This window comes from Lycium ferocissimum, chromosome 10 (assembly GCF_029784015.1).
Source record: "Lycium ferocissimum isolate CSIRO_LF1 chromosome 10, AGI_CSIRO_Lferr_CH_V1, whole genome shotgun sequence".
NCBI lineage: Eukaryota > Viridiplantae > Streptophyta > Magnoliopsida > Solanales > Solanaceae > Lycium > Lycium ferocissimum.
This window is the reverse complement of record NC_081351.1, coordinates 20,047,461-20,064,746: the sequence shown is the minus strand read 5'-3', so window position 1 is coordinate 20,064,746 and position 17,286 is coordinate 20,047,461. Positions and strand designations below refer to the sequence as shown.

General features: G+C 34.1%; 1 protein-coding gene and 1 long non-coding RNA gene across 4 annotated transcripts; one reads left to right on the top strand and one right to left on the bottom strand.

Annotated features, from left to right (window-relative positions):
• The first annotated feature begins 2,134 nt into the window (after nt 1-2,134).
• Nucleotides 2,135-9,062, top strand: LOC132032740 (uncharacterized). 2 transcript variants are annotated; one of them, XM_059422437.1, is made up of 7 exons: nt 2,135-2,276; nt 4,528-4,724; nt 6,124-6,204; nt 7,452-7,688; nt 7,887-7,964; nt 8,403-8,553; nt 8,623-9,062. In XM_059422437.1, the coding sequence occupies exons 1-7, from the start codon at nt 2,162-2,164 to the stop codon at nt 8,706-8,708; spliced, it is 945 nt and encodes a 314-aa protein (XP_059278420.1). In that variant the 5' UTR covers nt 2,135-2,161; the 3' UTR covers nt 8,709-9,062. The 2 variants fall into 2 exon arrangements, with proteins under 2 accessions (XP_059278420.1, XP_059278419.1); XM_059422436.1 differs by having other exon boundaries at nt 8,403-9,062.
• A 1,584-nt stretch (nt 9,063-10,646) lies between these two features.
• Nucleotides 10,647-15,440, bottom strand: LOC132032739 (uncharacterized). Of its 2 annotated transcripts, none has more exons than XR_009408586.1 (3): nt 14,674-15,440; nt 11,750-12,342; nt 10,647-11,719 (listed from the first exon to the last, which is right to left on the bottom strand). It is a non-coding gene; the product is annotated as an uncharacterized LOC132032739 (long non-coding RNA). The 2 variants fall into 2 exon arrangements; XR_009408585.1 differs by having other exon boundaries at nt 11,779-12,342; nt 14,674-15,439.
• Between the last annotated feature and the right edge of the window lie 1,846 nt (nt 15,441-17,286).

The following is a 17,286-nucleotide window of genomic DNA, read 5'->3' as shown; positions in this document are numbered from 1 at the left end:
TATATACATAGGAGTACATAAGTATCATCAACATCATCATCGTCATCATCATTTTCATTATACCCTTCCTTAGAAGATCAACTATCATAGGATGAGACCAATAGTATCGTGAGAATATCAAGAATCATGAGCTTTGGTGATTCTAGGAATATGGTCATCTCTGGAAGACATTATGAAAATTCACAATAAGGTATACAACGATGGGATCATGCCTTAAGAAAGAAGGTTAGCCTGGTACATACCTCTTTGTCTTCTCAACTATCTAACGTTCACCGCCAAGGCTTGAGAAATCTACATTTAAAAGGATTCATACCATAGTTAAGTCTTAAAGACACTCTTGAATTCAAACTAGAGCAACTCATGAACTAATAAAAATTGGGCAGCATTTCGCCTATTTCATCAACTTCCACCATATCGCAAAACAACTCCCAAACAACCATAATAACATCCACAATATCATAACCAAGTAGTCACAATCCATAAAGTCTCAAAATTCATTCTCATATTCAACTTACATCAACAACTTCACATCCACCCTTTGCACAATTTTTTTATACAACACTTCCTTGTCATCATTAATACCCTTCTTAGCAAGATTATATCTATAGCATACTAAGAATCATGACTCAAGTTAGTTTACTACTCACAAACATCATAAAATCTACATTTAGACCTCATCTTCTACTTTCTCCTTTCACCCAAGTTATTCAACAACTAAGAATTATTAATAACATGAAATAAGCATGAAAACTAACCTTTTATCTCATAAGAATGAGCTTTGGATCAAGTTACCAACTTGTATGAAAACCCTAGCTTCAATACCAAAGAAATTCTTAAAGTCTACTAACTCTAGCAAGTCTTCCAACACATAGATATCTTGATTCTTGCTGTTTGATCTTTGATTTCTCTTGGGTTTGAGTAGAATATGCTTGAGAGAAGGTTCTAGAGCTTTTAAGAGTTGTGGAGAATGTGGGAAATGAAAAATATGAGCTTGGGTCATATATATATATATATAAAAAGGGAAATATCTGGAAAAAGTGACCCGACTTGGTTATACGGACACTTATATGGTCCATATAAGTGACCGTATAATCCCACAGGGATTTGCCTTCTCTGTAACTGTTATACGGATCGTATAAAGTTATACAGACCGTATAAGTGGTCATATAACTCACTTTTCCCGAACTTGTTCTCATCGATTCATTTGATCTCAAATCCTTATGGAACCTTCTTAACACTTGTTTAATACTTCATTAACCATCTAAGGAGCCCTATGACTCCTTCCCAAGAAATTACTAAATAATCGTTAACTCGATAATTGCATAAACCTTCCCAAACGCGACTTATACTTTGCTTTCTTCGACAAACTTAGTTTCACCGATTCGTAATACTTCAAAAATCTTGTAGTATACACTTTTAAGCTACCAAATACCCTCCTTAAGGTCATATGGACTTCATGTTCACCTTAAGCTTGCGTTAGTCTGTTCACAACACAACAATACGAAACGTCCGAGGTGTAACATTAACTTTAGGCTAAAAAATACAAAAATAAGCCAAAAATCATAATTTGAAGGTATGATATATAAACATGTCCTCAAACTTAGCCAAAGCCGGTAAGTATGCCCTCCAACTTTGGGTACGCACATTAAACACCTCAACTTGTCTAGTCAATTGAACACTCCAACTTACAAAATGATCATCTAAACACTTCCAAAATTTACTTGCCACGTCACCATTTGTGTTTACGTGTTCAACTTACACAAGTTGAGGCACCTACTTGTACACACTAAAAAATTTGAAAGCATATTTGCCAGCTGAGGCCCAATTTAAGAGTATGCTTACCTATTATGCCAAAATTGAATGTTCCCAACTTATGATTTTTTAGCTTTTAGCTTACTTGTTTAGATAAACTTATGACTTTTGACTTATAACTCATAAATCATAAATTAGGAATTCGAACTTTTGACTTTTGACGAAAAAATTTAAAATCACTTAAAATAAGCCCATCTAAACCCCTTTCTAAATCTTCCCATGGAAGGATCTTTTTCCCGCCACCATTATTTTCTATTTATAGAAAAGTATCACTTCTTTTTGTTTCTTTTTTCCCTTAAGGGTTAAGCAAAACTCCCTTTCTTCACTGCAAAATTCAAATTCAATTGCAATGGTGACACTTTCATGGAGACACCATACATTAATTCAAGCTCTTCTCTCTAAAGGCCCACTTAAAGATAAAGATTTTCAATCTCTTTTCAACAAAATCACTGGCAAATCCACAGGTTTATTTTTTTTTCTTTCTTCATTTTGTTTTTCAATTTCACTTTTTTTTTTTTGGGTTGATTTGTGGAGAAATTTGTTAGTTTAGTTTAATTCTGAGTACCCATTTCAAACTTAAATGTTAACATAAAGAAAATAGTGCAAATCCCCAGGTATTTTTTTCTCCACTTTTTTTTTTTTTTTTTTTGCTAAAAAATATTATTAGTTTATGGTATTTTAGTTTAATCTCAAGGACCCAATTACATGTTTAGTGATTTTTATTATTGTATGGATTTAATTGAATTTACTGGCAAATTCCCATTTTTTGTGGGTAAAAAATACTACAGTATTAGTTTATGGTATTTTAGTTTAAATACAAGGACCCAATTACAAGTTTAGTGATTTTTAACATTGTATGGATTTAATTGAAGTTACCGGCAAATTCCCAGTTTTTTTTTTTTCAATTTTTTTTTTCACCAACAAATACTATGAGTTTATTGTATTTTAGTTTAATTTCGAGGTCCCAATTACAAGTTTAGTCATTTTCATCATTTTATTGGGATTCTACTTGTTTACGATATTGCCAAAAAAAAAAAAAAAAAAATTTTTTGGCCAACAAATGCTATCAGTTTATGGTATTTTAGTTTAGTTTTAAGGACCCAATTACTAGTTTAGTCATTTTCATCATTGTATGGAGCTTAATAGAAGTTCCGGGTAAATGCCCTTTTTTTTTCTTTCATTTACAACGCTTTTTTGCCATCTTTCTACATCGGTTACATTTCTATACCGCACTTGTGAGATTACACTTACCCTCCCTGGTATGTTGTTGTTGTTGTTGTTGTTACACTTTTTTTCCATCAAAGTTTATCAGTTTTTGATATTTTAGTTTAATTTCAAGTACCCAATTCAAGTTTAGTTATTCTCATCCTTGTATGGATTTTTTTCTTCGTTACATAATTTCCGGGGGTTCTCTTCAATTCTTTTTCCAAATTTCAATTCTTTTCGTCAACTGAAGTGTCGATTTCGAGGACCTAATTACAAGTTTAGTTATTTTCATCCTTGTATGGATCTTATTTCCAGTGTTTATTCTTACTTGTTTAGTCATTTGTATTGGCTTTTTGCTTGGCGTAATACATAGACACTTAAACTTGGCCACTACTGGCTACTGAACACTCCAACTTTGAGAATACATATCTAGACACCTCAAGTCGTCCCCACTGTTTCAATTGAACACTCCAACTTACAAAATGATCATCTAGACACCTCCTAAAGTTTATGTGCCACATTAGCGTCCGGTGTCCACTAGACACAGTGGGGATGAGTTGAGGTGTCTAGATGTGCATTCTCAAAGTTGGACTGTTTAGTTGCCAGTTGAGGTCAAGTTAAGATGTCTAATTATGTATTATACCTTTTTACTTTGTTACGAAATTTCCAGTTTTATTCTAAATTCTACTATTACTTGAACAAAGGGCAAGTGTTTTATAGTAAAATTTTCTCTGTTGTTGCTGACCTTTTCTTTTAGATACTTGCGTTTCAGTATCAATTTCAAGGGCCCAATTACAAATCTTATACAAATTTCCTTTTCTAGTTGTTAAGGGATAGTTACGTTTTTAAGAAAAATTAAATTGTTATGGAATTTCCCGTCTTAATGCCAAAAAAAAAAAAAAAAGGAAATTGTTCGTTGGTCTGTGGAGAAAAGGGATGTGATTTTAGTCAATCCCTTTTTCTTTTGCTACTCAAGCGAGTTTTATGGCAGGATATTTTGCAAATACTGACCTTATTACGAAGTTACTAGTAGTAATATTTATGCCGTAAATTTTTTGATAGAATCTTGTGCATTGTTGCTAGAATTTTTTATTGGTACAACGAGTTCAGTTTCAATTCCAAGGACCCTGAAAGAAATTATAACTTTTGATTGGTTACTGAAAGTTTTAGCTTACTAAATCCATATTGCTTGTTCTCGAAAATATTTATGTAAATTTTAGTTTCTATTTGTACTTGCTTTGAATCTATAGGACTAACTAGTGTGCTTTAAGGAGCAAGGGTCAAAGTCCTTTTGAGTTTTAGTTAATTTGCCTTTTCCCTGTTTGGTTCCAGACGCAAGAATCAAGTGTTTAATGATTCTGATTTTATCTGTATTTTGTTATTCTTTTTCTTTGGATTTAAGTAGCATCAATATGTTTAGATCTCTAGTTAGCATGTTAATATGATTTCTTGTTTGGTAACTGTGAAAAAAATATTTGTTTCTGATACTAATTTATGTCTATATTTCAGGTAATCATCAGTCACTATTGAATGAATACCTGAGAAAGATAAACGAGGAGCTCGCTTTTGTGCAGCTTGAGCTACGGGCATGTAGAAACCAGTATGATGGAAATGTGCACTATGGTGTTGTCAACAATGTATCAGATGAGCAATCCAAACTTGGAACTAAATATTCAGTTCCTCAGATTGCTTTCTATAAAGGCATTGTGAGTTTTTTTCCCCTTTTTCTATTAAGGCAATCCAAACTTTGAACTAAATATTCAGTTCCTCAAAGGTAGAATGTAAAAGGAAAACCTTTGGTAGAGAATAAGAACTAATTGGGTTGCACTGAATATTAAAAAAAAATAAAAATTGCCTAATGTTACTTTTCTCTTTTGAATGCTCAGATCATTATGTATTTGTATTTCCGTTTGGCGATTTCTGCAAGGGCTGGGAATAACTTTTTAGCTCCTTAACTTACCTCAAAGATGACGGAAAAAGGAAGAAGGGGAACAGGGGGCTTTGCTGCAAATTTTTAGCTAGCAGTTCCATGAAAAGGAGCAAAAGCTGTTACTTTTTTCCCCTTCCAAGTCTGAGCTAGAAAGAATATCTAGTAATGATTAGAATATCCAGGGGCCTCTACATGTTGTTAGCCTTCTAAAAAATAGAACTTCGTGCTTAAGCTTCATAGTAATAAATTGCTTATATTATAATCCTGCAAGTTATGTAATGAATTCGATATGGGAATAGAGCAGCTGATGCTTATGTGATGAATCTGATAAGGGAATGGAGCAGCTGACACTAGCGTTCTGTTCAAGTGATAGTAGAAACATGAACTCATCTGCCTTCTGGGAAGAATAGTACTAGCCACTAGGTTCACTTAAATTAGAGTATTTTGGAGCTGACTTATACAATCTAGCTATCTGAATTGTATATACAAATTATTATTGAGCAGTCCCCATTTTAATTGAAGATTTTCAGAAGCTGGAGTTGGTTGCTGATTTACTTCATACCAGCTCAAAATGTTATTAGCGGAAATGGTTTGGTGGGCTTCCTTTACTTCGTTCTAATCTTGCTTCACTTCTTATAACGAATTTAAACTCACTAAACGTTATAGGGGGAAGAATTTAATAAATAAATTAGATGGCTCCGGTAATTGATGTTTTCTCAATCAATCTACTAAGTCTCAATCCTAAACTAGTTGGGATCTACTATGTGAATCTTCTACTCATCTGTATCCATTGTGCTCTATTCAGGCTGATTTCATTCAAATATTGAGTAAATTGAATTTTGAGGTAACTTAGGGGTTCTTTACAATTAAAGGTTCTCTTAGTTTCACACTTATCCCAACATGGACATAAAATCCTCTTAACAAAAATAAAATGAATCCTGGCAAATGTTGGACCTAATCTGTAACAATAACTGAGCCTTAATCCTAATGATTTGCTTCCATTGTATAATGTTTTTAGCTAAGACTGGTTTGTGTTTCTTAAACAAAATAAATGTGAATATACGAAGATATTTAGCGTTGTTTCTAGTAATTCCATTATGAGATTAAGATTTTCCTTTTTCTTTTTGACATAATTTTTTTTTAAAATGAGTTATGTGGTCATTGTGTAAGTGCAGATTGAAGCAATTGTTCAAGATGCGGCAGCTCAAGGCTTTATTTCGACTATTGATGCACTGAACATACGGCTCGAAAATCAGGTTTTCTTGCTTCCTAACAATAAATGAATATATATGGCTCCTGTCAGTTCCATTGTTTATACTAGTATTTATCTTGCTGCTATCTTCCTGTGAGTTATTAGCTAAATGTTAAATTATGGTTTGGAAGATATACTGTTGTTCGCTATTGGCCACTTTCCTTCTCTAGCCAAGGTCAATATAGCTTGAGTTATTCATGCTTGTAATTTGGCATGTCTGATTTTCTCACTGACACAGATTTTTTATGGAGTATATAAATTTGATACATCCATCACTTACAGGTGAAAGAACAGCTATATAAAAAGACAAAGCTTAAGAAGGCAGATATTTATGCCTTTGAATGATGTTTGTTTTATATTCGTGTTGATTCCCTTGCTTGCTGTTGCCTTTATATTCATATGAAGTGTCTAGCTGGAAAACTGTGTAAAATAAAGTATTCAGGGAATGGTATGCAAAGTATCAACTCCATGGCTGCAAATCATGTTCTTACTCATTTCGGAGGTCGCCTGTCTCTGCATAGTTCAAATTGAGGCTTTTGAGTTGTCTTGTGTCACTTTATCAATATGTGCAGTGTAACTATATATTTTAACTACCCAATCCTCCTGTGTATTTGTTTATTTCTCTTTTTTGATGATAGGAGTGGACTATAATATAGAAAGTTTACTTTTTGTCAATCAGTTAGTATAGGGAATGGGACTTATAGCCTGTTTGGCCAAGCTTTTTAGAAGCCAAAAGTGCTTATTTTAGAAAGTTGAGGTGTTTGGACAAGCTTTTAGGAAAAGACGAGTGTTTTTGAGTAGTAGTAGGAGCTGTTTCTCAGAATCTTAAAGTAGCTTTTCTCAAGAAGCACTTTTGAAACATTAGTCAAGCACAAAGTACTGCTCTAATATTGGCAGACATGCTTTTCAAATTGATTAGTCAAACACAAACTGCTACTTTCCAAAAGTACTTTTCCGAAAAGCACTTATGGCAAAAAACACTTTTCAAAATAGGCAGAGGCTTGGCCAAACAGGCTATTAAACCCACGTCTTGTTGGGGCCAAGGCTTGTATGCTTATTCATTGACCAGGATGTAGTACCTATGAAGTGCCTTTTCATAGAATATCAACTAAAAATGGTAGGATGGCAGGATGTGGTTCTGAATATAAAAGAAATCTATGTATGAATTTTGTAAATTTGGTTGCTATTAGATCAGAACTTTTCTTTGCTATAGTCCTTATTACTTTGCTGGGAATTTTATTTGATCAACAGTTTCTAGCTGGAACAGAATCCCAATCTCAGGCAGGTTCAACGCATATTCCTGCAGCATTTAGGAATTTCTCGATGTCTCAAAAGGAAAAGACCCTTGAGGAACTTGAGAGGGACCGCTGGCTTTCTCTAACAGATGGTAAAATAGGGTTAGGAGTGCGTTCATTTCTTGATCTTAGAAGTTGGTTTCGCAGTAACGAGATTCCTCCATGTGAAGTTTGCAATGAAGCTGCAGTGAAGGTCTGTTCTTCTCTTTAACTCCATGATCGCTATAGCACGAGTTTTGTCCTTCAAATTGGAGCATTTTTATTGCCATTTTTAGCTGAAAACTCAAATAGTCTTCCCACTTACTGTATTGTGGTTTGATAATGCATGTGCCTATGAAAACTATATGGCTGCTAGATTATCCAACTCATGGTGGTATTATTATTTGACCAGGCTGAGCTTTGCCAAAACGAAGGCTGTAATGTTCGTATCCATATGTACTGTCTGAGGATGAAGTTCTCCAAAAGCAGGGTATTCTTTTCTTTCCTATTGTAACTTTCATAAATTTCCCATTTGTCACTCAATGACTGAATCTTGCTTCTTTTTTTAGCGTCGACTAATTGAATGATATTTTTGTTCCAATTGTTGGCGTTGAATCGTATTAATGGTTGAATTCCTAGTAGTGTCCTTGATACAAGTTGAGTCCTAAATGTAGAATTAGAAGAATGTGGACCCCGTTTCCGTTGGAAGAAATAAGATTATCAGCGGTACACACATTAAAATTATTAATCAAATTTGCCTGACGTAGGGGCAATCAAGTAAGCCACATAAGTGAATTATATAAAAGTGAGAAATCCGACCAATCTATTATTCCACTCGGAAAAACGCCAGAAAGTAGATGAAGACAAAATAATCTCATTTATATAGGCGATTGATGAACTAAATTAATGTTGAAACCGTAATTTGCAGGCTGAAAAAGTTTGTCCTGGGTGTGGGACAGCGTGGCATTATAACATTGCAAAAGTAGAAGCTCTGGATGAAGACGAGGATGCATCTGTTCCTCCTGAGAGTCAGCAGCCGCGTGAACCCTCAACAAGAAAAAGGCCGAGGACCCGTGCAGGTATTGATTCTGATACTCTCGAGCCTGAATCATCTCCCTCAACAAGAAAAAGGCCGAGGACCCGTGCAGGTATTGATTCTGATACTCTCGAGCCTGAATCATCTCAAAGTACGAGGGTGACTCGACGTTCTGTCCGTCTGAAGAGTTCAGGTTAACAAATCTAGTTTGCTAGTTTTGGTGCTCATGTACATCTGAGTATATGGAAATGGATATATTTTTGCACCCTATGAAGGTTTACTTATTTGGTAAACCAAATTCTAATATATGACTGTAGATTATAGGAGTATCCAGATTAGTATCTTAATCATGGGCGCGTTATTTGCTTACCTCCATTAGTTTTTAAGGAATTCAATGCCGATATTGATGGAGATCAAATGGTTGTTCATGTACCTATATCCTCGGTGGCTCAAGTACATGCCCGTTTACTTATATTTTCTCATATGAATCTTGTCTCTGGTCGTTGGGGATCCCATTTTCATACAAATGCAATATATGCTTATTGGCCTCTATGTATTAATGATCGGAAATTTGCACCATTATCGTGCAAAACAAGATTTCTTCCTATACTAGTGAACATTTATCAAAGTTTTATCTTTATTCTAATACATTCCCCTCTTGAACTTATGAAATCAGATTAGGCTTTCTTCAAAGGATGGTTACTTCCAAGCCACATCCTGGATGTCATCGCTCCATCACTTCATTTTCCACTAAGTGATTGCTTAGGGACCTTAGCTTGCGCCGTTTGCCTCACGCTTCATAAAAAGTCAAAAAGTATGGATGAAGTAAAAAAAAAAGTACATAGGAGTGAGAGAGAAAAATTTGATTAGGGCCTAAAGTCAGGCCGACTACTTTAGTAGAGGAAAGACCTAAAAAAGTGTATTCCTACCCCTTATCCTTTCTTTCAATAAAAAAGGGAAAGTGACTTCTAACATTAGCTGAATCATTCCATCCTAAGGTTGCAAACTACTGGTGCTAGTGGATTTGCAAGAGTGACGCTTCTCTTTTTCTTCACAAATGGTAATGCATCCTTTGAATTTTTGTTCGGGATTGAGGCAGCGTTGTTGGTAATGCATTCTTTTGCTTGGACTCAAAATTTTCCCACGTGTAATTCACAAATAGAGTACACCTTTTTTCCAATTAAAAGGGTGTTAGATAAGAAAAGTAATTATGTCTGCATTTTAGAAATTCAAGAAGTTGTGATCTACTCCCTCCGTTTCCAGATAAAAATGGTGTTTTCGGCTTTTCATTTTGTTTCAAAATAAGTGGTGCTTTAAGATTTCAAGAAAAAATTGATCTTGTTCTTCCAAAATTACCCTTATTAACATAATCAAGAATCATTAAATAACTTTTCTAGGAAAAAGATAACTTAAAAAGAGGAAAAATTTAATTAGGGATAAGTTAGTAAAAACACTCCTAATTTTCTAGGAGTAAGTAATTCCTTAAGGGGCAAGGCATGCATAAGCTAAAATCACCACTTATTATGAAACGGAGGGAGTATTATAAATGCTAAATAGGCAATTGAAGAATTGGTGAAACAGTAACAGTGAAGTTCTTGATGGCTTGTAAGTATCCATACTCACATAATGTGAAGAAACAATGGAACTCCATAAAGTGAAAAATCTTTGAGTTATATTAAGATCTATTGTGCAGAAAATGGTGTGTCAATTACTCAACAAGAATTAATCAAAATGCATTTTATTCAGCATATCCTGCTATAGTGCAAAATACATTAAATATTTCCAGACCAACTTCAGCATTTGAGTCATAAAGTTTACAAAGGGGTACATTTTAGGACAACAAAAATAAACCAATAAACAGACAAAATTTGAGTACAAAAAACTAAGGCATACTGAACCGCCAAACAGTGCCACCGATGAAAGATGTAAAAGCAAGCTTTACTTGTCAATAACAACAACAACAACAATAACATACCCAGTAGATTCCCACAATGTGGGGTAGTCGGGGAGGGTAGAGCGTACGCAGACCTTACCCCCGGCTCAAGAGAGAACAAGACAAAAGGTCAGATAAGGACAAGCATATCAAAACAATATGAAAACGAGAAGCAACAAAAGCGAGAGTCATAATAAATCAGCTGGACAAAAAATGAGATTCAGCACTGCAGAATGACAATACCAAGTGTTTTCCTCTCCTTCATTTCCAAATGCAAATCATTCAACATAACTGATCAACTAACCATATCAATGTCGACAATAAAGCTTCCGAGGAGCAATTGTCTGAATTGTATGGCAGGAGCATTCGAGTAGCCACACTCTCCGAGAATTGATGATATAGTGGTAAGTTGAGAAGCTAAGGCATAAAACGATCATGAAGCAACTCACCCGAAGGTTCAAATCAATTAAACACTTGACTTGGCAAGACAACTCTAGCCAAAAATATATAATTATAAATACATAACATTTCACTCTTAACTTTTGAGCATGGTATTACATTTCACAAGTAAATGAGAAGAGAAATTTGTCAATAAAAAACACGTTACCTGTAGCATAACACGAGCTTGCAAATTATATAAATCTTCTCCCTTTTCTTAATGAAAGCAAATAATTGAATCTTGATGGAGAAAATTTTCATAATCTTGCTTGCTCATTATGTGCTTCTAGATTGTGAGCTCACTCACAAACACTTTCAATTTATAATTTTCTTTTCGTTCGATAAACAAAATTTTCAATTGACAAATTTCTCTTCTTATTTACTTGAGAAATCAACACAATGCTCAAACAATAAGGTGACAAGTTATGTACTTGTAATTATATATTTTTTTGGTTAGAGTTGCTTTACCAAATCCAAGCGGTCAATTGATTTGAACATTCAGCTAGGTTGCTTCATAAGCTTTTTGTGCCTCATCTTCCGAACCACTATATCATCAATTTTCGAAGACTGGTTTTTGTGTGATAACACAGCAGCTTCTCTTTCAGCCCGGTGACAAGGCAAGTTTGTAGGCCACCTCCCCAATGCGCTGCAATACCTCAAACGAGCTCAACTGCCCTTACTTACAAAAATGCATTATTGGATGTGGTGTTGCAGGCATCACCATCAGTGAAATATGAACTAGTGGGAATGTCGTTTTTCCATCATCCGCTGGGAGAGCATTGTGGGCTTAGTGATGGTTTGGAATACTGGAGAGGGTATTATCACAGTCTACAACCAACTCAGATGGTCCTCTCTCTCAGCGACCAACTCAGATGGGCCTCTCTCTCAACGACCAACTCAGATGGGCCTCTCTCTCAACGACCAACTCAGATGGGCCTCTCTCTCAATACTGATATATCAGCTAGAGCATTCTATGAGTCCATTTATGTCTCTGAATATGTTGTTAGGTATTTGAGCCTGAATTGCCAAATCTCCCTAATATCCCAACTCTACCTAACCTGAATTGCCTGAAATTCCAAACCTAAACTGCCTACTCTGCCTGAAGTTCCACATCCCATGCTCTGGTGGTACAAATAATTGGAACATGACTCCATTGTCAGCACGATCTAGTAAACATCCTAGGGAGATACATAGCACCAATTCCTTCAAATGAGCAAGAGTTTGTAACTTGGTCTTGCAAGTCAAGTGATCCTTAGCTTCTCAAGGAAAGCTTGATACCATTCGGCTAAGTAATAATTTTTTGGGGGGCATTTGAAGTGGTCTTCAATTGATTGGCTCAATTTTGGATTCTTAATATGGAAAGACCTCATAAATATTTTCAAATAAATCAAAAGCTCCACTCCACTATAAAATCCTCTTCCTCAATCTAGTTTTGGAGTATGGAAGTATCAGTTGAGGGCCCTGCAAACAGAGATAAACGACATTTAGTCAAATAGTCAAATACCAATTCAGATACCTTCTACTTTGTAAATATATACACAAAGTCTGGAGAACATAACATAATGATTGAACGTATCGAGTACAGAATAATACTAATGGCAAGATTAGTCCATTAAGCTTACATAATGGTTGGCATCGACTCATTTCCTACCAAACCTGGCAAGATTAGTCCATTAACCTTACATAATGGTTGACATCGACTCATTTCCTACCAAACCAGACCATACCAATTATAGTATCAAAGTCCTAATATGCAGAAAGAAATAGTGGCACAGAAAGACTTAGAAAGAACTTTTTATCTCATAATATAGTTTTATCTTTAATCTTGAACATTGCATGCTTGATATATAAAGGCAAAATATTTTTATTATGAGATTAGTTTATGGGGTCCTTAAACTAAAAAAGACTTGTTTAGTCTTTTTTAAAATAGAAAGGAACTCAAATTTTTTCCTCAGATAAAATGGACTATCTTTTGTATTAGTGTTAAGAACAGAGATTTTAACAGTCCCAAAGTTCTCTTATTTACACAAAGCCCCCTCAAGACTTGAATGATAAAAATGAAATTTGACCAAATCAGTGATAATTAATGGTTTGGGTTGGATTATAATTACTAAAAACTTGTAGGTACACATTAGAACTCCTAACTTTATAAAAAGTTGTACTACCACATTCAAATCATCTCAAATTTTCATATCTTCTTCCTTATGTCCTCCTTCTTCCAAAATTTTCTTTATCGATCCTCGTGTTCTTTTATTTCCTCTTCTTTTTTTCTACAACTTTGAAATGTGAGAGGTAGATAGAAAGAAAAGTGGGATTTTAAATCTTTTACTTTGTGCCACACAATTAATACAACTTGTGTGAGACCTCTTTTTGTTTCACAAAGTGGTGCACCAAAAATGTAAGATTTGGGTCCACTAATTAGTGAAATAAAAAGAAACCTCACACGACTTACATTAGTTGTGTGAGGCACAAAGCAAAGTTTCTCTTGGAATTTGACGACATAAAAGTTCCGCACAAACCACTCGAGCATCTCTTAGGATATTTAAACATCTCCACAATGTTTCAAACATCATGAGATATGTAAAACATCCTAATCAAGGTATGCTTCAAACATTCTCGCTCAGGATGTTTAAGCATTATGTTTCAAACATTTGGAAACATCAAGAGCGATATTTGAAACATCTTTCCAACAGATGTTTAATTGTTTGTGCCGAACCCTCACTTGAAAAGAAGAGAAGAAAATGAAAAATTTGAACTAATTAAAAGTGGTGATGGATCTTTTATAATTCCATGAGTTTTAATATTTAACCACAAGTTTTAGTAATAACCACTAACCATTTAATAATCATAAACTCGATCTAAGTCCCTTTTTCTTCATGCGAGACTGCCCCAATAGTCTCTAGTTTGGAAGTATAATACTCCAACAGAATTACCAGGCATGCCATAGGTGCAAAAATAAAGTGACAGAGAGATTAAGACTTTAGACATAGATAAGCACAGGTTGTTAAAATAAAAATGTCTGCTTTCATAGCTAATGACTCCCAAAAGTTTAAATTTTAGTAGAGTTGATTTTTCTTCATTACAAAGATTAAATATCTAAAGAGATAAGGCAACATATAGCTATTCATAAGTCTTAAATAACACATGTAAAATGGAAATAAACATAAAAAGTGCTTTTTTCAAGACTCACTTAAATCAAATAACTCCCAATTCCTGTGTTTCTTATTTGGTCAAGCTATATCTAATTGAGATTTGTACATATGTAAGACACAACTCATTAACAAGTAAAGCTAACTACACTTACAAAGAATGAAACTTTTGTAAATTAGATAATGTAAGGAGTTTGTACAAATTTAGGACACAACTCATTAACAAGTAAAGCTAACTACACTGCAAAAATTAAAACTTTTGTGAATTAGAAAATGCAAAGGGTTCATACCAACATGATATAATTACACATCTGATCCAAAAATCCATTCTTAGCTATGTTCTTCCATCTGGGTATCATTAAAAATCTAATCTTTTTGCAAAAATAACCAATTTGATACTCAAATCCTCATACCCAAAAATAAGTATCTTTAACTATAAATGAGGAATATAAAAGGCTATAGATGAAACAGGGACACAACTCACTAACAAATAAAGCAAACTACACAGCAAAGATTGAAATTTTTTAAATTAAAAAATATAAAGAGTTTGTAAAAATTTAGATACAAAACTCATTAACAATTAAGCAAAAACACTGCAAAAATTGAAACTTTTGTGAATTAAAAAAATGAAAAGATTTCATACCAGCATGATATAATTACACATCTGACCCAAAAATCCATTCTTGGCTCTGTTCTTCCACCTGGGTATCATTAAAAATCTAATCTTTTTGCAAAAATGACCAATTATATTCAAACCCTCATACCCAAAATCATTCTTGGCTATGTTCTCCCATCTGGGTCTCATCAAAAATCTCATCTTTTTGCAAAAATAACCCAATTATACTCAAATCCTCATACCCCAAAATCATTCTTGGCTATGATCTCCCATCTGGGTATCATTAAAAATCTCATCTTTTTGCAAAAATAACCAATTATACTCAAATCCTCATACCCCAAATCATTCTGGCTATGTTCTTCCATCAGGGTATCATTAAAAATCTCATCTTTTTGCAAAAATAACCAATTATACTCAAATCCTTCGCAAAAATACCCAATTATACTCAAATCCTCATACCCAAAATCATTCTTGGCTATGTTCTCCCATCAGGGTATCATTAAAAATCTCATCTTTTTGCAAAAATAACCAGTTATACTCAAACCCTCATACCCAAATCATTCTTGGCTATGTTTTCCTACCTGGGTATCATTAAAAATCTCATCTTTTTGCAAAAATAACCAATTTGATACTCAAAATCCCTATACCCAAAATCAGTATTTTTTTTTTTTTTAACTATAAAAGGCTATAGATGAAACAGGATATTTGCCTAATATGCCGCCGTCATTGACGGCGGCTTTAAGGTGAGTTCACCAAGCTAATTCCCTAGAACCCTAACCCTAGTAGGATTAGTACAGTTTTATAGGTGAGTTTTGACAGGTAGGATTTGTTTCCCCAATTAGATTTACATTCATTAACCCTCTATTTTCAATATAATTATGTTTACCTATTACTTAGATTTTAAAAACTACACTTATGACCTCTAATTATCGCCGGAGATATCATTTTTTTTTCCGGCTACAAAAGAGAAGAAAAAGAAAAAGAAAAAGAAAAAGAGAATGAGTCGGGCCGAGTTAAAAGGGTGAGTTTCTAAAGAAATATGGTATTTAAAATTGGAGGTAGGTCATTTGATTATAAGCTTAACGTGTGTCCCTTCGTTAAAATTAAGGACAAGTTTGTGTCAAACTATAATAGGAGGGGTAGATTTGGACCGAAAGTATAACAATAAGGGTATGTTTTGGATCGAAAGTATAACGATAGGGGTATAATTGGACCAAAAGTATATCAAGGGTACATTTAAACAATTTATGATAGTACAGGGGTATATTTGACCTTTTTGTATTATTTTTGTATTGATCTCCGGAAAACATTCGAATTCACCCTTGAACTTTGTGAAATATTCTATTTACCCTATGTTAATAGTTGGGACAAATGTACTTAGGTCATTACAAAAATGGGTTAAACTTATCCTTATTGACTAATGTTGCAACGTGAAGTGTTTCCAACACGTAGGCATCTTTACTAAGGGAAAAAGGTCAAATTTGTCCTAAAGTTTTGAGATGGTCAAGGCCATCTCTCCTATACCTTCATCGTTACTACTACCTATCCACTTGCCCCTTGATTTACAGGCTTGTAAGTACTCACAATCACATAAGATGAAAAAAACCTTGCAACTCCCTAAAGACCACCAACCTTCAACAATTATAACACTATCTTGACACCATATTACTGCTGCAGATGATTTAGAAAATGGATATCGTGTAGTCGCGTTCATTTTTTTTGTTGGGAGATTGAAGTAGAGTTGCGACATGCTATTGGTGATAGATTTGTGCCGATGTAAACCAATAGAGAAGTAAAACTTCGACATGTTGGTGCAATTAATTGTTGTTTGAATTCCATTTTGGTTGATTTGATGCTTCTAGATGGTCAATTTGATCTTAGATGAATAGATACCTGGCCTTTAGTGGTTATGAATGTTGAAGAAGACGGTGGTGTTGCCACTGGAATATTGATCATATTCTTCAGAGTTCGGAAAAATTACGGACCAGTAATTCAATGGCTAATTTGACCGTTCTAGTGGTACGGAATATTCAGGTGTTGGAATAGTCTTTGCCACTAATCACTAAAGGGGCAAATCTAATATAATTTTATAATGACGAGATAAATCTGAATTCAATTACTAACGTGCGACAAATCTAAACCATTTGCAAAGTTCAAACATAATTTTAAACCTTTACTTTTTAATGCTACTTTATCTAACCCTAACCCTAATACGAGGTACCTTTACATGTACTAGTTTGGTCCCTTTTGATAAATTAATATTCCATCAATTAAATTTTCATTCACCCTAAATCTCAATACAATTTTATTTAAATGTAATTTAGATTTTAAAACTACATTTACGACTTGATTTTTTTCGCATTTAACCTTTCTCTAACCCTAATCTCAGTGTGAAATACCTTCTTAATACGTGAGATTGCCCTTTTTTAGTAATTTTATAGTTCGCTAATTAAATTACGTTTGACGTATGTCTTAATAAAATTATGTTTATCTGTAACTTAGGTTTAAAATTATGTTTATGAGCTCTTCCAACATCATTTTCTTTGCTGTATTTAGTGTTCCTTCCTCTAAACCTAACTCAACACACCTTTTTACATGTGAGTTTGCATGTTTAGGTAAATTTACATTCCATCCAATTAA